Raw genomic sequence first — 21,646 nt, 5'->3', positions numbered from 1 at the left:
AGATGACTTGCGTGTGTTCATAAGTTTGAATGTTAGCTGTTAAACATAAAATGATAAAATTCAATGTTGTCAAGTTTCTCTCTAACTATCAGGTATGTACGCAGCGCAAACTGGGAGTCATGATGAAGTCAAAAAGCTCCCTGATATGTGATTGTCATGATTGGATGACTGGCTGTCAGTCAAACTCCTCGCTATGGCAACACGCAACATCAAAGCCCCCGAAGAGAATCCTCATCAGTCGTACTCATTACTACTCAGCACGCTCTCAGAGCAGACCATCATCATGGCTGCGTCTGTGCCAAGATAACACAGATACAATTCACTGTCAGACTTTGTGAACAGGTTATAAACTGGCCAATAACATCATTATTAGACGAGCTGCTAACACCTTGTGTTTTCTTTTTATAAAGAGCGGATACTACAGGTAAGCAGAAGCGCCGTGGGACAACTAGGCACCGGTTCACGCTCTAAAATTGAGGTTGTGGGCGCTGCAGTGTTAGTGGACACAGGCCCTTATAAACACAGATCACAGCTAAAGCAGAAGAATAAGTGTTTGATAATGAAATGAAGCACTGGAAGAATTAACTGATAAAACTGACTGTTGAACAGTGAATAAGGACCCAGATGCAGAACACTCAGAGGTATTGAGATAAAAATATTGTTATTGCAGGGAAAGGGGGATGGAGATGGGTGGATGATGTCCACACGTTTGCAGAGGGAAAGGTGAAATGTTTGCCCAGGTCGAGGCAGCAGTGTGAGCGGGGATGATGGAGTGAGGTGAGGAGTTAAGAGTCCAGCGGGCCCATCAGAACAGACAGTCAGCCAGGCAGGAAGTCAGATGGGGAGAATGGTGATCCAAAGGCACAGCGAGAACAGGATGAGACACCTCAAATATTACAGAGTCAATGAAAGGCCTGAGACGTAGTCTACCGCAGAAGCTGAAACAACGATCGGACGATGATGTGTCACTGAAGGAAGCCCCGCCCACACAGACATGGACAGGAAACAGGGGGAATAACTGGTGGCAGCCAAAGCAATAACACTGACTGGAGGTTATGATTCCCCTCATTTAATTTAGTAAATCTGTATCTGATCCTAACTGATTGGATTAAACTGAATACAATAATTAAATGTTCCCCAAAGAGAAAATAAGCTTCAGAGTCAGTAAATAGTGGAAGAGAACGAGGAAATAAAGAGCAAAGAAGGCAGAAAATAACGTGACAGATCTTCATGAGGGCAGCGTGTGTGGTTGGACGTATAGACCGAATGTGACAGCAGAGATTCTTTATAGAAACTGTCCCTGCTGTGCCGTCTGATGCTCCGCCTGTAAGCTGCATGAAGAGGACGGAAATGTCTCCACCAAGATAACATCTCTGTTTGTGGTTTGCTGCGGTGGTCAGACACTTTAGTTCTCCGTCTTGTAACATCGGAAACATAAAGAATGAGGAGAACAACACCGCACTGCTGAAGCGAACATCACTTCACCTGGTGGAGATCTTAAATCAGAACTCAGTTTCTCACAGTTTTTATGACGGACGACGGACGAGCAGCGCTTCTAATTTTGGACATTTGACAGAATGAACATCTTAATCTCCATTCTGGGTGAGTGTCACAGATAACACCTGAATGACAGACACACCTGCCTCTGTATGAACTAGTACATGTTTGGACATCATTAAAACTGAATGTGCTGCAGGACCAAACAGTGTCTGCAGTCAGAGCAGTGCTGACACTGACTCTCATTTGATGCAGACACCAGTATACAGTATATATATCAGTGTGTGTGCAGGGCTCTAAATCTCACTGTGCTGTTCTCCTGCAGCTGGAGCTCACTGTAAATTAAGATGATGTGCAGCAGTCAGACTCTGGAGTAATGGAAGTGAGAGCTGCCAAACTGTGGTGTCGGCTGTTCATCCCTGACAGCCAGGAGTTATGTTTCAAACTTTATCACCACAGTACACTGCAGAAAATCTTTATGCTTTCATTGATGCTTATTTTTAATGTCTGACAGGTTGTTTCTTCTTAACAGGCAGTTTTCTGTTCAAGCATCTGACTTCATTTACATCTTTTTAACATATTAGAACTTGTTACTGAGATGGTATCACTCTGAAGTCCAGGTTATATATCCTCATTTTCATTCATAACAAGGAAATCATTATTCTCTCTCTTTTCTTTCCATCAGACAGATTCATATTTGTTTTAGTGGTTTGAAGTTCTTTAAACATTTGACCTCATTTATCTCAGCACCTTTTGCAGTATTGTCTTCTCTCCTGTCTACAAGTGTTTAAATAATGAATCAGCCATAACATTATGACCACTGACAGGTCCAATGAATGACATGGATTATCTTGTTACAAGGGCCGCTGTCAGGGGGTGGGATATGTTCTGCAGGAAGTGAACATTTTGTCCTCAAAGTTGGAAGCAGGAAAACTGGACATGAGTAAGGATGTGAGCGACTTTGACAGGGGCCAGATTGTGATGGCTAGTTGACTGGGTCAGAGCATCTCCAAACCTGCAGCTCTTGTGGGGTGTTCCCGGTCTGCAGCGGTCAGGACCAAAAGTGCTCCAAGGAAGGAAAACAGGTGAACCAGTGACAGGGTCATGGGCGGCCAAGGCTCAGTGATGCGGGTGGTGAGTGAAGGCTGGCCCGTGTGGTCCGATCCCACAAAAGAGCTACTGAAGCTCAAACTGCTGAAAGAGTTGATGCTGGTTCTGATAGAAAGGTGTCAGAACACACAGAGCAGCACAGTTTGTTGTGTATGAGGCTGCTCCTACAACGGGCACGAGAGCATCAGAACTGGACCACGGAGCGATGGCAGAAGGCGGCCTGCTCTGATGAATCACGTTTTCTTTCACATCATGTGGATGGTCAGGTGCGTGTGCGTCTCTTACCTGGGGAAGACATGGCACCAGGATGCACTATGGGAAGAAGGCGAGCCGGTGGAGGCAGTGTGATGCTTTGGGCGATGTCCTGCTGGGAAACCTCGGGTCCTGATTCATGTGGATGTTACTTTGACACGTACCACCTACCTGAACATTGCTGCAGACCAAGTACAGCTCTTCATGGAGACAGTATTCCCTAATGGCAGTGGCCTCTGTCAGCAGGATAATGTTCCCTGCCACACTGCAGACATGGCTCAGGAATGGTTTGAGGAACGAGTTCAAGGTGTTGACTCGGCCTCCAGATTCCCCAGATCTCATTCCAGTCGAGCGTCTGTGGGATGTGCTGGACAAACAAGTCCGATCCATGGAGGCCCCACCTCGCAGCTTACAGGACTTAAAGGATCTGCTGCTCACGTCTTGGTGCCAGATACCTCAGCACACCTTCAGAGGTCTGGTGGAGTCCATGCCTCGACGGGTCAGGGCTGTTTGGTGTCAAAAGAGAACCTACACAATATTAAGCAGGTGGTCATAATGTTATGGCTATTTCTACAAAATGATAAGATAAAGTTTTTCTCTGTATCAGACAATGTGCTTATTTTTAGCCTGGACGCACGAGTTTAAAGATATCTGTGAATTATTTGACACTAGTTATTTTAAAAAGGTTTTCTGCTCTGTTAGCAGATGATTTACCTTATTTTAAGTTATTCCTCATCTTTTGCTTTTTTCCCCTTTCTTAGAGCTGAACTGTGTGTGTGTGTGTGTGTGTGTGTGTGTGTGTGTGTGTGTGTGTGTGTGTGTGTGTGTGTGGTGTCTAACAGGAAAAATACAGCAAATGTGCACATTCCTCCCGCTCCCATGGGGATGATAAGCGTCTAAACAGTCTCATTACGGAGGAGGAAGCTCCTCTCTGTCACACAGTGTGGTGGTATGATGACTGTAAAAACATCTCAGCAGAATAAAGACTTCAGTTATTTGTTGCAGAAAAAGTTTGTAGCTGTTGGACGTTTAAATCCGCCTGCAGAGACGAACGTTTCTGCAAACTCGGTCTCGGTTATATTATCAGAAATCTGACGATCTGTCGAGCCTGCATGAGGGAACAAACCATCTGATCTGCCTGTGGTGCTCATGTTCATGCATGTCACTGCTGATTGGAAGAACAGACTAAACACACCGATGTGACAGGAACAAGCTGTGTCACAACATCAGACACAAGAGTTTGTGAGAAGTATTTTCTCTGTGTTTCAGGTGCATTTCTTCTGCAGGTTGCTTCATCTAAAGGTACAATAAACTCTCTCTCTCTCACACACACACACACACACGCACACACACGCGCACACACGCACACACTCACAATGGCCCTGTATACCAACGCATCCAGTGCACGGTATCACAACAGCTGTTCGAAGAGACAACAGATAAAAGGAAATACAATATAATGGCAACGACGAAGTGCCGTTCACGGTGGAGAGAGGATACTTCTATGAACCAGAACAGGGAGGAATAACTTTAGCAGAGGTAGACGGGCTGAAGGAGATTTGGTTTGGTGATTCGTTTCATTCATTTGTTTTGCACTAGCTTTCCTGGCGGATGGGTACAGCGTTGATCTCGAGCAAGAGTCTAGCTGGATTATTCGCCGGTGGTTTTGCATAAAAATGATCGGTGCAGACGTGGAGTGTTAATGTTTACATTCAGCAGAGCTAGCCACGTTATCTAACACCGTTATCACTCAACAGAAGTCGGTGTAATCTATAAAGTAACCAGGACACTCTTTGTTTGAACAGTCGGAAAAAAGTAAGCAAGCACCAACGGTGAACAGTTTCAGTCTGCGCTGGCCACTGACTCAAACAGCTGACATACGGCGTAAAACACTGCACGGCATGCGGAGGAATAAAAAGCCCAAACATTAAGAAATACAGCGTACGCTAGGGTAACAATAAATCTTCTTTTATATTAGGGATGTTTTTAAGTGACTAAAGTGTTTCTCGTGACCCCGTCTGCAGCGGTGCTTAGCTTAGCCTCCATGGCCGGCTGCTCCATACAGGAGCCGTGCTGACTGACATCTACTGTACACTACATACATCTACTGTACACTCACTATTGATAAGCTCATACAACCACACTTCAAAAAATCTGAACTATCCCTTTAAAGACAAAAGACCTTACTGGAGTGAGTGTCGTCCCACAGGGCCTCTGAAGGTCAGCGTGTCTGTGTGGCCTCCGGGATCGAACATCTTCCTCGGTGAGAGCGTGCTGCTGCGGTGCACCGTGGAGTCAAACTCCAGCTTTGTCTACAGGTGGTTCAGACACAACCCTCACCCCGCTCTGACCCCGAACCCCAGACACCTGGTCTCAGGTGACAGCTACTCCATCACCGCGGTAACGAGGGAGGATGCGGGAAGATATCAGTGCCAGGTGGAGCGGAGGGAGAGAAACATCAGCTCTGTGGTGATCCTCAGCCAGCCGGCCGCGCTCAGAGTGTCAGGTGAGCAGCAGGTAAACATCTGTAGGGAAACATCAGGTTCAGGTGTTCACAACAGCACAAAGGAAAGATTGTTCAGCAAAGCAACACAAATCTGCAGCTTCTTTAATAATAGATTGACACACAGACTTTGTGTAAGACGTGGACAGAGCCACCCTGGTTTGTACACTATTTTTAAGGCCTTGAAAGCGTCATCCTGTCCGTCAGGAAATGACCATATAGGGAAGAAATGGTACCTAGTTAGAAGCATAATCATAAATGAAAAGTGGACATAGCCACGTTGACGTTGGTTTATGGACTACAAAACTGCATTGCAGTTGTCAACTTGGTTTTCTGGAGCCAAAAGTGCCCATATTTGGACGAGAGGGTCACAACGCTTTGTCACTATCCTCGTAGACAGGTTGTTGTGGTGTCGACTTGTCAATCACAGGTAGCCCCACCCTAAATCCTCAGTGACTCGTGGGAGCATCAGTGACTAAATGAACATCATGCTGTGTTGAAGAAGACTTGAAACCAGAGACTGAGACCATAAACTCATCAGGAACATGTTTACTGAGGGAATCAGTCAGGAGAGGAGGAGGAGCATGTTCTCATAGACTTCTATAGAATCAGACTTCTTTTAGCAACCAGTGGGGTCGCCCCCTGCTGGACGTTAGAAAGACGTCTCAGAAGGGAACAAAGCCAGCAGATCCAGTCTTTAACTTCCACGACACAGCAAAAAAAATGTGCTTAAAAAATGTTCTCATTTTCAAATAACTTTCTATTTCTATCCAAAAGCCTGAAGTGTGCAGAACAAAAACATTCAGGTGAGCTTCAGGGGAAGAGGAGATTACATCTTACATCTGACAAAGGCAGGAATTATAAAGTGACATCTCACTGTGCAGTGCTAAAACACTGCTTTTCTATTGTTGCTGCTAACTGTCAAGAGAGAATAAGCTGCTCTTCATGTCTCATTATTTCCTTCAATAAACACAGTTACTGCAGTAATACAAATACATACAGTGGTGTGTTCATTGTATGTGTCAGCTATGGTCCCATGTGAGTCTGCAGCCTGACGTACGGAACAGCTGTGCATCCATGTTCATCAGACGTATGGGTCAAACCTCAACATGAAACCACTTGTCAGCCTGTTTTCTCCTGCTCTCCTCCAGATCGGGCCCCTCCCTCTCTGACTGTGACCCCCAGCAGCAGACAGATCTTCAGAGGGGAGCGTCTCACCCTGCAGTGCCCCGGGTCTCACACTAACTCCTCAGGCTGGAAGCTGATGCGGTTCTCCCCCGGCCATACAGCGAGGAGCAGAGCCGCCCACACTGACCGCTGTTCACCACTAGGGGGAGCTGTTAGTGCAGACAGGCCTCACACGTGTGTGTTCACTGCATCGGGCGAGACCAGCGGGCTGTACTGGTGCGAGGGCAGCGAGGGTCGCAGCAACGCAGTCAGCATCTCAGTGAGCTGTGAGTGAGTCAAAGACTCTGCACTGACAGAGAGTTCATTCACAGGGTGTCTAAACACAGAGTTTGTCCATGTGAAGTGTTTGTTAAGGGCTCCAAACTAACTTTCAATCCTCCGGAAGTGGATGTAATCTGTACCCCCCCCAAAAAGGTTGATTCTTTACTTTGTATTTGTCTTCTATAGTTGTTAGTGGTAAATTAAAACCCCATTAAAATGTTATAAAAAGGATTAAAACAAAACTAAGAAGTTATCTGCAAACATTAACACAGAAAAAATATCTTTCTGTTATGAAAGCACCTCAGAGGTGTTCCTCAGTCCAAACTAGTAAACTTATCAGGTTACCTTCATCAAATTACTTTCACTAGAGGTTTTGTGAAATGAAAATAAAGATATAAAGTGTCTGTAAGTCCAAAGTCCAGGTTGAAGGGGAATATCTATCACCTTGTTTAAAAGGTAAATAGAATTAACCAACAAAGTAAAGATAATTAAAACCATTTAAAAACAGAGAATGAGGCATCAGGATCTCTCCGACGCTCTCAGCTGAGCTGCAGCCACCAAAAGCTCCGAACCCGCCGCAGAGATCTCCTCAGAGTGTTTCTGATGCTCTGGCTGTGAGCCGATCTGCCAAACTTTACCTCATCGTGTTTTTCTGATCAAGTCGTTCCAGTCAAAAGGTTAAGTTAAAAATTATCTAAAAAGCGACGTGACTGAAAAGAGAAAGAAAGCTGGCTCAGTTTCAGCGTCGGTTCAGCTGATCAGAGACAGTTTATCACATACATACATCAGGCCTGCACCATATTAGAAAAACCAACATTGCAACATCTTTGATTTTGCATTATGTTTTGTGCATTATGTTTTGTGCGCTCTGAGGAGGGTACACAGATGTGACTATTGCACATGTGCATACCATGCTGACAATATATCGTACGTGTTAATATCCCTTTTGTCCTGCAGAAGATCTCCATCGTTCTAGCGTCGGTGGGACAAGGTTAGCATTGAGCCCTAGAAGTGAGTGTTAGCAGCTAAGACTAACAAAGACTAACAATAAAGGGTTGTATCGAAGCTATCGTGGCTATCAGCCTGCGTTGGTCGTCAGAAAAGTGCAGCGGGGGAGTAAACACGGTGGCGCTCTGAAAGAAAAATCCACTTCCAAATCTAACATGGATTCAACCATTTATTCTTCAACTCACAAAAAAACGTTTTAAAGTGTGTGCGCAACAGAAAATATACAAGCCCAGACTCAGACCTCAGTCAATGCTAAAAACCCAAGTTCCTGTGAACACGCCCACCGGCACACAAACAATAAACAAAACCATCAAACAGAAAACACAAGAAACTTACACTTCAAGCTGTTAACTCCGTCTGCTTCCTTTCTCCTGCAGACGGCTCCATCATCCTCAGGACCCCGGCCCTCGCCGTACTCGAGGGGGAAACAGTCGACTTGTATTGTCAGTACTCGATGGTACCCCGCAGTAAAACCATCTTCTTTAAGAACGGAGCAGAAGTCATCAGCTCCACGTCTGCCAGCTCAGACAGAGTGATAAAGACGACGATGGAGAATGTGACACAGGAAGATGAAGGCCTCTACAAGTGTGCATCCGGGGACCGACAGATGGAGAGTCCAGAGAGCTGGTTATCAGTGAGGCCTGACCGAGGTCAGCTGGACAGATAATATTCATCATTCTGCTTTGATTGACATCTGTCAGAGTTTAACAGTGAAAGATGTTACCTGTCTTTTAGGAAACGCCACATCAGACGGGACAGACGCCTCCACAGGTGAGAGCTATTTCTTGTTTGTGCGCAGATGTACTTGTTTCTGAGGGAATATATAATAACAATATATGACTTCATTCTTAATGAGGGCTTTATTAGTTGATAAACTTATTTTAACCTTTAATGCATCCATTATTAACTACCAGGTAACCATGCTGTAGAGCTGGGTGACAGATTGTTCAGCAATTAAGTCAAATTTATTGTTTAAGACAACGTTTAAAATTAAAAATCTATTTTTAACCACCAACAGCCTCCCTGAGCTCCTCTAGTTCATCATGATGTGAATCATTTCAGATAAATGTTAAATGTCATAAAGGTGGCATCGATAGCTAATTCTACAATAGTAACAGACACAATACGTCTGTAGGAGTATCAGTAGTAGTAGTTACTTTTGTTACGCTGCAGTGTAGAAAGAGCTTCGTGCCAGGTTTGAAAGGTTTCTTGATGTGATCAAAGCTGTAAATGAAAACTGAGACTTTGTTAATGTATTTTCTTTTTTCATTTGGCTCTCTGATCCTGACACAAATATGATTCCTTCTCTTCCTCAGACTCGTGGAAATGGATCTTACTGTCATGCAGCCTCGTGCTTCTGTTTCTGATCCCTCTTTCTGTTTGGTTAGTTCGTCACTTCAGGTCAGTCACAGCTTCTGTTAGAAATCTTCAGCCCGCTTCTCACGCTCTCCTTCTTGCATGTCATTAGACCGATGATATCCTGCCATGAATCACAAATAAAACAGACTGTTGAGCAAATGTTTACCTGATTGTTTTTGTTTGTGTGTGAAGGCACCAGACGTTTTGCACTCGTAGCTGTTGGCCAGTTTCCAAAGAGGAGATTCCAGGCGTGGAGCTTCCTGCGACCAAGCAGGACGTGACTGAGGTGCAGTGGGACCTGTCCTGGATGGAGATGTCCAACCTGTTGGATAAACACTTATACCCTGGAACCTAAAGGACTGCTGTAGTTCCATGGGATAATTTAGTCAATGGGGCACAACGTCAGACAATTTGTAGTGAATGATAAGTCCGAGCTTCTTCAAAGGAGTACCCCAGGGATCTATTCTTGGTCCATTGAGGTTTTTTAAATCATGTCCATGATCTGCCCGTGTTTATAAAGATTGCTATTTAATAAAATGCTACAGCTTCATATTAAGATTTTAGAAAACTAATACAAAATGTTACTAACAAATTGATGCAAATCATTAAATGGTTTAAGTTGAAAAAACTCACTTGGCTTTGTTTTAATTCCCTCCAATGTGCTGCCAAGCATCTTATTTACAGTTCTTTGGTTATTAAAAAAGTTTCAATAAAAAAACACTAACCCTAACCCTAACCAAGATCACCTGCACCACATGAGGAAAGACCGGTTAGGCCGGTTATGAGACCGCCTCCTTGACACTTTGCTTGTACATGGTTTGCTGTCTCTCACAGCACTCAGTGAAGGAACTGAATACATGTTCTCTATATGTTACCTGAGGATGGACTTCATCCACTGACCTCTGCAGAGTTTTCAGCTGGTTATCACTCGACCGAGAGAAGAAACGACCTGAAAGATGGAAAACAAGCTGGGTGAGATAATCAAGCTTTACAGCGCCTATGAAAAGTATTTACCCTCTTCGATGTCTTCCCCTTTCATTGCTTTTATAAACTGAATCATGGTCAGTATAATTTGGCTTTTTTGTCGAGAATAAAAAAAACTCTTTGTCAAAGTTAAAACAAAGTAATGTCAGTTAATCAAAAATATATAATGTAAAATAAGTGATTGCTTAATTATACAACAGTTAGTTCCAACAAAGTAATCTGACTGGATTGAAGGCATTCCATGAGTGCCGATATAGAGAACAACATCACTGGGACTTGTTACTCTGTGTATCACTCCACCTCAGCCCAGTGCTCTGAATACTGTTAATTCGTTTTACCAGTGGCAAATAGTAGTAAACAGTAACAATCAACAACAGTACTTTTTGCTCCACCAACTCAACTAGTTACACAATTTAACTGAATCTGGACTCTTGTTGCCGAGCAACCCAAACATCCTCCTGCACGTTATCACAGATCAGCTGTTTTTATCATGAACATTTATCTGTTTGTTTTAATTTATTATCAACCAGTGAAATCAGAGTCTGCTGTGTGACTCAGAGGTACCAGCTTGATCAGTGTAGACATACACGGTCTGCAGTGATGTTAATCAACAGTATTCAGAACACCTGACGGAGGCGGAGTGATACACAGAGTGAAAACTCCCAGTGATGTTGTACTCTATATCGCCACTCATGGAATGTCTCTAGTCCAATCAGATTGCTTGGTCGGGACTAACTGTTGTATAATATTCAATTTCCACAGAGTTGCTTGGAGAGTTCTTTTGTCTTCATGGTGTAATTGTAGCCAGACATACTGATTAACCAGTGACTGGACAAAAGTTTCTTTATACTACAATCACTTGAGACGTTCACTGCACTCCGGTGGTCTCCATTTCACTAATTGTGAGACTACTGGCACCAGTTAGCTGGATCTCTGTTAAATTAGGTCAGTCACTTTGAAGGAGGTGAATATTTATGCATTTGTGCAATCACTTATTTTACATCATATATATTTTTTATTAATTGACATTAGTCCTTGTCCTTATGAGGCCGATGACAACGCGAGCAGGTGTGCGCTGCGCATGTAGGTGAGGACAGCAGACGAGCAGCGGGGGAGCAGCCCCGCCTACTCCCTGAACAAAGTATCCAGAGCCGTATAGACAGAGATCAGATCTGAGGCTGCAGTTAATGTAGATTAATCAGCCGTTTCTAGTATCTACAAACTATATTTTAAACTTATTAATCCAGTTTGAACCCTTTGAGATCCCTTCCCTTGTCCAATTGTGCACCTATTTCCTTTTCTATTTCCATGAACCCTGAACATGTGTAAGTCTTGTTTTCTGACAGAATGACCTCCTCCTGCTTTCTTCAAACAGTCAGATGTATCACTCACTGTGAATCTTTATGAGTAAATGTGAGAACAAAGTCTGTTTTTGCAGCATGCTGCTGTTCTCCTCGTCTGACATTAACCCGGAGGCAGCGTTTACAGGCATTAAAAATAACAACAAAGAAGAAGTCAATATTCTTCCTGATGGTCTGATTGCTTTTGTAGCTCACAGAGACATCAGGATTAAATTCAGTCTGTTTCATAACCAGTTAAAAATATCTCAGGAGCTTTCAGCTTTATCAGAGTCATTCATTAGCTAACTAGCAACAGCATTATAGATTACTGTGTTTTCAGCACATTAAGCCTTTTTCTGTTTCCCCCAATAACAGTGGTCATCGGCCCGTTGGCAAGAATTTACATGATTTTCTAAATTAGTTACAAATAAAAGTATGAAAAGCTTTGAGTGTTTTGCTGTGAAAACTCTCCCTATGAACAAGAGCAACCAACAGCCGTCAGTTAATACTCGTGCAGCCCACAGATGTCTGCGTCTTGGACAGCTCTTGTTTGTTCATCAACTGTTAAGCCGAAGCCACTGAAATGTGAGGACCTGGTCGCCTTCAAAACTATTCCAATCATGTACAGAGTAAAAAAAATCATCAGTTACCAAACAGTATCTAGAGGGTTTTTCCAACAGAGGGAGGAACATAAAAAAACAAGTAGTAAGAACCAGTGTGAGGCTGTCGTGAAGAAATTAAAACATGTCAAACATGAAACAGGTTTAAACAAATATAAAACACAAAAACAAAGGGCGAAAGTGGAATAATATCACTTTTATTGTGTATCTCTTGACTTGTGTTATCTATACTATTTTGTTGATGCGTTTTTGTTGACTTGTATTCTTTGGTGGCATTTTGAATGCTTTTGCCTCAACCGGATCGATATTTTTAGTAGGAACAAAAAGGGTAGTAGATGTTCTTTACTTCATCCTACACCTTTTTCCAACAGATATTAGTTGTAATCGGAGACTTATTAGGGAGTATGCCGTTGCTATGTGCATTGTTGTCTGTATATTTTAGGTCTAACTTTTGCTTTGCCTTTCAGGGGATAAAGACAGCTTCACCCTGTCTGAGGTCAGAATCATCCTGATTGGCAGTAGATGGGCTGGTAAGAGCTCGTCTGGAAACACAATCATCACCAGGGACAGGTTTGAGTGTGGCCGAACCAGCACAGCTCAGTCTGAGGTGAGACATGTGGAGGTGGAGGGCAGGAACCTTGTTGTGGTCGATACTCCGGGATGGAAGAGCTCACGCGTTGCCAGTGAGACCCCACAGGGAGAGAAGCAACGATTTAAGCTCAACGTGTCCAAGTGTCCGCCCGGCCCACATGTCTTCCTTCTGGTGATTCCCATAGACTCAGCCTTCTGTGCGGAGCAGAGGAGGATCGTGGAGGAGCGCATGAAGCTCCTGGGGGAGAAAAACACCACTGTGTGGAAATACACCATGGTGCTGTTCACCTGTGGTGATTACCTTGGGAAGAAGACCATAGAGCAGCACATTGAGAGTGAGGGCGATGCTCTCAGGTGGGTGATAGAGAGATGCAGGAACAGGTACCACGTGTTCAATAACAAGAAGAGGAGTAATTCATCTCAGGTGAGGCAGCTGTTGGAGAAGATAGATGAGATGGTGTGGTACAACAACAGCAGTTACTACGAGGTAGATGAACAGACGCTGAACTTCATGAAAGAGAAGCAACAAGAAGTAGCTGTAAGAGCGGAAGAGAGGCACAGAAGGGCCGAGGAACAAAGACAACAAATGAAAAAACTTATTCCAGGTAAAACATTTCTTGTGTTTTATGAAGATTTAAAGGACTTGATTTTAATAGCAATCCTGGGTCTTTATTGTTAACATGAAGCTAACACCCAACAGATGATATGCGTATCTTAACACAAAGACTGGAAGACTAACTAACTCAAAAACATTTTAAACTGTTGTTTCTTTAATAAGTACAAAAACAATCAGCGACCTGTTAGCTTGGTTTGGCTTTTTTATCACAATTCCCTGGATCTCACTGAACGGAGAGGTCACACGCTGGCTACTTTTTGGTACAAGGATATGAACCCAAAAGAAAAAGATGTTTGTTGCTGTTGTTATTTGAATCAAATAAACAAATCAAAATGTATGCTTTGTCAGGTCTGTTCACAAGACAAGACAGGCAAGCAGCCATTAAAATTAGGGCTGCCGGTAGAAGTCAGTGTAGTCGATGATGTCTACGCTGAAAATGTGTCAATACATCGATATTTTTAATTGTTGCAGGGTTTTTCGTTGTTTTTCTTCTGCGTCATGATGTCAGTCGTTTTTGGCTCGAGTCATTGGTCGGTTGAGCAGCTCCAGTCAACGCACCACAGTGTTAAACATGGCTGTGGCAGCAGCAGAGTCCGACTTGGTTCAGAGTGAATGTTTCCTAAGGCCCAAGGCTCCGAAAGTATGGGAGTACTTCAAATGATCACAAAACAAAAAGGTGGTTTGTACCCTGTGCAAAGTCTCTCTGGCATACCACAGCAGCACCTGAAGAGAAAACACACAGCCAAAGCCACGTGCATGTTGTCTATTCATTAGTAGGGAGAGCTTTTTGTCCTCATAGTGGTTTAATGAGCACATTTCTTTGTGTTAGGAATGCGATAAAAACAACACGTTTGAATAATTGTGTAATAATTGAAGAAAATTGTTCGTTAAGATGAATCAACTAATCGGTTAAAAAAAAAAGTTTGATAGATCGATAGAAAAGTAGTCATTTGTGGCAGCCCTAATTAAAATGGAAGTTGGTTTCATATCTGGTGCAATCCCAGGACATCCGGAGAATCTCGACCCTCATTGGGTTTGGCACCAAATCACTGTCTTAGTTCTTACTCGAGTTGAATTTTAGACCTACGGGAATATTCTGTTGTTCCGGTGCGAATTAGTTTCTTGATGTCTCTGCATTGACATTGTATCTAATGACAAAATTCACCTTATAAATATTGTATATATTAATATGATTAGTCAGGCAATTCAGTAGTTCAGTTACTGGTATTTCAGGCTGTTAGATCCATTAATAATCCAGCTTTGTTCTGTCACACAGAGGACATGAAAACCATCCCAAAGCTCCAGACGATTCTCTTGGGAAGCAGAGGCGTTGGAAAAACCTCAGTAGGGAACACCATCTTGGGAATCAAAGCGCAAGAAGATGGAAAGAGAACGGCACACTCAGTGACCCGGCGGGGATTTGTGGGTAAAACTGAAATAACTCTAGTTGACACGCCAGGTTGGTGGAAAGGCTTCCCTGTGTGTGACACTCCTGCAGTGATCAGAGAGGAACTGATGCGCAGCATGTTTCTATGTCCCCCTGGGCCTCACGTCTTCCTGCTGATGATAGACTCTGATGCATCCTTCAATGGCAAACACTTAGAAGCAGTAAAGACACACATGGAGCTTCTAGCGGAAGGAGTGTGGAGACGCACTATTGTCGTTTTCACCAGAGGAGACTGGCTGAGAGCACACAGCATTGAGGAGTACATAGAAGGGGAGGGAGAGGCCTTGCAGTCTCTGGTTGAGCAGTGTGGAAACAGATATCATGTCATAGATAACAAGAATGCAGATGATGGTACTCAAATCACTGAGCTGCTGGAAAAAATCACTGAGACAGTGGCTGGAAACGGTTGGGACTGTTTCATACCAGATGAGAAGATATTCTTGACCATCGAAGAGAAGAGACAAAGAGTGGAAGAAAGAGCAAGACTGAGGCAAAGTGAGGTCCAGTCTAAAAGAAAATCTCTGGGAGGTAAGGTTCAGTCATCTCACATTAGTGTCACAAGTACATTTGTTTGCCATTGTCAGAGCTGTTTCACATAAAGATGCCAGGAGTGGGCAGAATAATAGAAATATAAAACAATAATTCAACACTAGAAGACTTTTAGCCATGTTAGCATTTGGCGCTCTGATGACAATGTCGGTCTGTGAACTTGATCATCAGGGCAACATTTTATTAATTTCAATACTTTAGTTTATGATACAAATATCTGCAGCATGATTGCTGTACGTTGTGTTTGGTGCCATTAAAGTAACATTAGCTAATTTGTTTCTTACTACACAAAACCTATAAAACTATGAATCAACACCTAACAGTCTAAAACATAATTTAATAACTTATATTATAATACTCTGTGGGTTGCAGATATTGGATAAAGATATTAAGTCACCCCACTGTTCATTAATATCATTAACAGGGCCAAATCCAAGATGGCCGCCGGCACCATCTGGAAAAATTAACTTTTTAACCAAAGCAGCTAGAATCATGTATGATGACTCTGTTTCATATAAGTTGACCGAGAGGACATTAGTTTGACATTATGACAACATTTTAACCCAGAAATCCAAGATGGCCGCCACCCAGTTCAGTGAACACTCTATTTTTGAACGGGAAAAATGTTTACCTACCATAATACCTTGATGTATTATATATGAAGTATAAAAAATAATATCTTGATCAACCACAATAAATGATCAAATATAGTTTAGAAAGTATTATTATAGTATTATATACGTGAGAAGGTGTCTTTAATGGACAGTTTTTGATGAAACACAGTTTTCCCGTTCAAAAGTGCCGTTTTCACTCAACTGGTGGGTGGGTCATAATGTCAAACTGATGTCAGAACTGAAATCCTCTTGGTCAACTTATATGAAAAAGTGTCTTCAGACATGATTCTAGCTGCTTTGGTTCAAAAGTTAATTCTTCCAGATGGCGCAGACGGCCATCTTGGATTTGACCCTCTGGCAACAAATCCTGGGATTTTTGTGAGGGACCAAGACCATTACATTTCTTATAGCAACTTGGTCAGCGGGCCTAAGCTTCTTAAACAAGATGTTGGTAACCCTTTTACCATCGGTGCTGAACATGTTGGCCTCTTTATTCCAGTTTGCAATAATAAATAAGTAACATTTGATTAGACTGATAAACAAGGTTCCTGGAAACCCCTGAGATGTATCTATCACTACATCCATACACTGGTACTGAAGTACCATTCATATCCAAAAAGTAATAAATGTAAATGTAAATGTTCTTTATTTATACAGCCCTTTACAACAACCCTTTCGGTGGACCAAAGTTCTTTACAATAGATAGTAAATAAAAAGGAATAAAATAAACACAATAAAAACAATAAAAGCAATAAAATAAAATAAAATAAAAATAACAGTAAAAGTGTCACCACACTACTGGGTATTAAAAGCCATCCTAAATAAACATAAATAGGTTTTCAGTCTATATTTGAAGAGGCCCAGGTCAGAAATAAGACGCATTTCGGAGGGGAGCTTATTCCAGAGCCTGGGAGCAGCAACAGAAAAGGCTTGGTCACCCCAGTGTTTGTATTTTGACCTGGGCACTTCCAACAGAAGTTGGTTAGACGACCTCAAAGCTCTACCAGGCTCACGAACGGTTAAAAGCTCAGATAAATAAGATGGAGCAAGGCCATTAAGAGCTTTAAAAACAAACATTAAAAGTTTAAAATCAATTCTATAATGGACAGGAAGCCAATGAAGGGAGTTCAGCAGCGTTTTGCACAAGTTGAAGGCGACTAAGAGAAGACTGGGAGATGCCAACATAAAGTGCATTGCAGTAGTCTAATCTTGAACTGATTAGAGCATGGATGGCTTTCTCAAGGTCGTGACGGCTTGAAAACATTTTAACTTTGGCTAGGAGACGTAGCTGGAAAAAACTAGTCCTGACAACAATGTCGATTTGTTTTTTAAACTTCAGTTGTCTGTCGAAAACCACTCCCAGATTTCTGACGGTTGGACTGAGCTTTGAAAACAAGGTGCCAAAGCCAGCTGTCACAGTATCCCCAAACACAATACATTCCGTCTTATCATCGTTTAAATGAAGAAAATTTTGGGCCAACCACTGCTTAATATCAGCAATACAGGCAAACAAAGAACTTTGTGCACTGTCACTGTTAGGCTTCACTGGCAGATAGATTTGTAGATCATCTGCATAACAATGAAAAGAAAGGTTGTGCCTAGCTATAATTGACCCAAGTGGCAACATATATAATGAAAAGAGAATAGGGCCAAGAATAGAACCTTGTGGGACCCCACAGGAGAGAGGAGCACTGGAAGAGGACAAGTCACCAACCATAACAGAGAAGGTTCTACTGGACAAGTAAGATGTAAACCACTCCAGAGCAGTGCCGTGGATGCCAACATAATTGTTCAAGCGTGCCAGGAGGACTGAATGGTCCACCGTGTCAAAGGCTGCCGTGAGGTCAAGCAGCACTAGGACAACAGGGCCCTTGGCATCCACAGACAGTGCAATATCGTTGTGCACCTTTAGCAGTGCAGACTCAGTGCTGTGACGAGACCTGAACCCAGACTGAAACTTCTCTGGAACAGAGTTGTTATCCAGATAGGACTGTAATTGTATAAAAACAACTTTTTCTAAAACCTTAGAAAGAAAGGGCAGATGAGAAACAGGTCTAAAATTTGATAACACTGAGGGGTCAAGATTAGGCTTCTTAAGAAGGGGCCTGACCACGGCATGTTTAAAGGCAGCTGGGATGGCTCCTAATCTAAGTCAGGTGTTAATAAGAACCAGAAGACTAGGCCCCACAGTATTAAAAACCAATTTCGGCACTTTGGCAGGGACAATATCCAATGGCCAATTTGTAGGGTTTAAAGATTTCACTACGTCACCGAGAGAGGAGAGAGAAACCAACTCCAACTGTTAAAACACAGCAGAATGAGTTGGGGCAACAAGCAAATCCTTATTAAAACTCATATTAAAACTCTTACTGGTGTCTTGTCTGACAGAATCCACTTTGTCAACAAAATAACGAAGAAAATTGTGGCGGTTGAGACATCAGTCACAGCAGAAGTGCATGGGTTGACAACAGCATTAATTGTATTAAATAACACCCTGGGACAGTGACTGCTGCTAGTAGTCACAAAAAGTGGAATTGGTTTCACACAGGGATTATCCTAGGCGATGAAATTCCCATGTTTGTTTGAACCATCCATTGTCCCAGTGCCATCCCAAGCAAACGTTTGCTCTCATCATTCCAAATCACATTAAAAAAATTGGCAATGTAGAGGGCAAAGAAATTATGACTATTGGCCATACCCACAGCGTCATAAATGAAAGTATTTGGCCACTGACCGAGCTGCCTGTTTGATGAGTATGGACTGTAACGGGGCTGGTACATGATGTGATATGCCTTTTCAACCCACAATGTTTTATTCTCAGGTTCCGGACAGAAATTACACGCCCTGAGGATAATGATGCTTGGTGAAAAGACCGTTGGAAAGAGTGCAACAGGAAATAACCTCCTGTGTAAAGAGGTGTTCCCCAGCAGTCAGACTGAGCACTGTCAGGTTGAGGAGGCAGAGGTTGCTGGCAGATTGATCACACTGATCGACACCCCGGGTTGGTGGCTAAAGTCGTCTGGCAGCACTGAAGAGATAGAAAAAGAAATAATCAGAGGCATGTCGCTGAGTCCATCAGGAGTTAATGCCGTTCTGTTGGTTGTCCCCTTGGACCTGACGTTCAGAGAAGCTCAGCAGGCTGCCCTGGAGGAACAAATGAGTCTCTTTGATCCGAGAGTCTGGAAGCATTCGATTGTTTTGTTCACATGTGGAGACACACTAGCAGATAAATCAGTAGAGGAGCACATTGAGAGGGAGCACAGTGCTCTCCGTTGGTTGGTAGACAAGTGTGAGAACAGGTATCATGTAATGAACAATATGAAGAAAAATGATACCAGTCAGGTCACCGAGCTGTATGAGAAGATTGAGGAAATGGTGGCAGGGAACAACGGCCAGCCGTTCTGTCCTGATATGAACGACATCCAGGTGAGACTCATGGAGAAGTTCAGTAGGAGGCAGATCAAACATGTGCTGAAGCAGCACTTTGAGGAGGAGTACAGAAAAAGAGAGCTGGAGCTGATGTCGGGCTTCAGGAATAAACTCCTCATGCTGCACAATGAGATCAGAGGAAGTGCAACAAGCCTTTCACCCAAGTCATCAAGTGAGTATCATGCTACGACTGGGATGAATAATGTGTCGTTTATAACACATTATTAACATAAGAAATTCATCGATCTGTATTTTACAGTCCCGGTAGAATACTTAAGCATACTCTACCCTTCAAAGTTTGATTGGTTTAATTGGTTCGCTGATAGTGTTATAGATCGCAGTGCAGTGCCACCCCTCGAAACAAAGGCTCTGCAGTGGTAACAAGTTGCTGTAGAACTTGTTGGCGTAGAACATGTGAATTACATTCAAACAGCTGACACTTAAGATTCCATGGTTCAGGCCGGGAAACTCCGTTCTTCTTCCTTGCAGAATAAAATTGATCACCCCAGGATTTCCCCATCTGTTACTTATACCCCATCTAGCTACTGAAGTTAGCATCAGACCAATATGTGATGCCAGTATTGGCTCAGTCCAGTCAGGTTTGTTCTGTTAGATCGGTGCATCCCTAATAAATATTCTATTTTTAATCTGTTGTTATTTGATCAATTGTTAGAGCATGATCTGACCAAAATCAGAATCAAGGGAATTGGTCAGAGCAAAAAAGATGGGAAGGAGGAAAACATAGCTGCAAAAATCTCCCAGGAAATTGAAAATCTGAACAAGGACATACTGAGATCCACAGACCGTCTTGGGGGAAGCATGGACTTCTTGATCCCTGAATGTAAGATAAGAAATTACTTAAAATTCTAGTATTTACAAGAGCAACTGGGGTGACATCACAGACAAATTGTGTTTTGTGTTTCTTTTACAGTTAAACGAGCCAGTCCAGAATCGCCTCTTGCTGAGTCTTTGGCGGACAGAGGACCATCATCGGGCAACTTTGATAAAGTGCTCGGCTGGTTGTCCAACCTTCAGATCAGCACAAATGTTGACAACCAGCTGAGCCTCAACTTCTCTCAGTCGTCTGGATACAAATCTGTGCTGCCACCAGACCACCAGGAGTTTCATACAGAAGCAGACATTTCTGAATGAATTGGTGCTATTGGCTGACGTACTGGAAAATGCAATAAAGCAAGGCAGAATGTGCACTCAGGGATTTTCAGGACTAGTTTCATACAGACGCTGATATTTCATGTATTAAACTTTGTTATGTATCTTATTCCTGTTTGGTTGTTCAGTTCTTATTTGTTTTGTGTCACTCTTCCCTTTTGTGTTGCATCACATCCTGCTTTTGTGTGTTTTCCCCACTCTTATTGTTTCCCTGTGTCTTGTCAGACTTACCTGGATCTGATTACCCCGTGTGTATTTAGCCTATGTTCCTTCCCTTCCGTGCCAGTTCGTCTTTGCCAAACTTTCTGCTACCTGTTCCTAGTGTGGATTTTTCCCTTGTGGCTCTCCCCAAAGAAGGGGTCTTGGTGCAATTGTTATATTTTTTAATGCAAAAATAAATAATATGCCTTGCTGTGAGTTTAATTGTACTTGACCGCCAAAGAAGGCGCTGCCTCAGCTTTTCCACTGAGTGAAAATCTGGTATTATCTTATTGATTTGTTAACACTAATTGGCAGGCATCTATCTCTGGCTTCATGGCTTGTTAGCTCATTCAGTGTTTGTCATACATTCATTTATTCGTGGCAGCCTGTGCATGGGAGTCAAGATTGTTGTTGGCTTTTCCTCGCAGAGAAGATGTGATGAAAAGACCAGTTAAACTCTTGGCTTTAAAATAGCAGATCACCATTGGTGATTTTGTACACTGTTTTTATTCAGCCTACTGTGTGATCCCCGCTTATATTATGCTGGGATTGCTTTTTAAGTTTATTGTTTCATAACTTTTTCAGGTTTGTGGACATTTTAGAGATGTAGTTAAGAGTCAACTGCAAAGACAATCGTGTCTGAGTCTTATTTGTTCTGGGACAATTTTCCCGTATTGCAGGAGCTGTATATGTCAAAAGAGCTGTCAATCATCATTTTGACAGCATCAAATAACTAATTAAAAATAAACTTGTCAGAAATACCAACACTTGGACGTAATTCAGCATGATAAGAACTAACTATAATGACAGAAAAATGTTTGAGAAAAATATATTTGACATGTATTTTGATTTTATAGTTTGACCCACGTCCCATCTGTTAACATGGAGGAGGCGGGCTTTATGAGCT

General features: G+C 42.7%; 2 protein-coding genes across 2 annotated transcripts; both read left to right on the top strand.

Moving 5' to 3' along the window:
* Window positions 1–1,433: 1,433 nt before the first annotated feature.
* LOC138607057 (limbic system-associated membrane protein-like) lies at window positions 1,434–9,757 on the top strand. Its single transcript, XM_069679596.1, has 8 exons — window positions 1,434–1,602; window positions 4,129–4,161; window positions 5,069–5,365; window positions 6,514–6,816; window positions 8,197–8,469; window positions 8,555–8,590; window positions 9,136–9,220; window positions 9,371–9,757. Exons 1-8 carry the CDS (start codon window positions 1,578–1,580, stop codon window positions 9,531–9,533), a joined length of 1,215 nt encoding a protein of 404 aa, XP_069535697.1. The 5' UTR covers window positions 1,434–1,577; the 3' UTR covers window positions 9,534–9,757.
* Window positions 9,758–10,037: 280 nt separating this feature from the next.
* On the top strand, window positions 10,038–20,647 carry LOC138607055 (GTPase IMAP family member 8-like). Its single transcript, XM_069679594.1, has 6 exons — window positions 10,038–10,150; window positions 12,590–13,318; window positions 14,606–15,304; window positions 18,761–19,540; window positions 20,042–20,209; window positions 20,300–20,647. Exons 1-6 carry the CDS (start codon window positions 10,135–10,137, stop codon window positions 20,518–20,520), a joined length of 2,613 nt encoding a protein of 870 aa, XP_069535695.1. The 5' UTR covers window positions 10,038–10,134; the 3' UTR covers window positions 20,521–20,647.
* Window positions 20,648–21,646: the final 999 nt, after the last annotated feature.

This window comes from Semicossyphus pulcher, unplaced genomic scaffold, assembly GCF_022749685.1.
Source record: "Semicossyphus pulcher isolate SPU_LCO1_2020_fin unplaced genomic scaffold, fSemPul1.0.p SCAF_4, whole genome shotgun sequence".
Classification (NCBI taxonomy): Eukaryota; Metazoa; Chordata; class Actinopteri; order Labriformes; family Labridae; genus Semicossyphus; species Semicossyphus pulcher.
The sequence above is the reverse complement of the archived record's forward strand: the minus strand, read 5'-3'. Positions and strand labels throughout refer to the sequence as shown.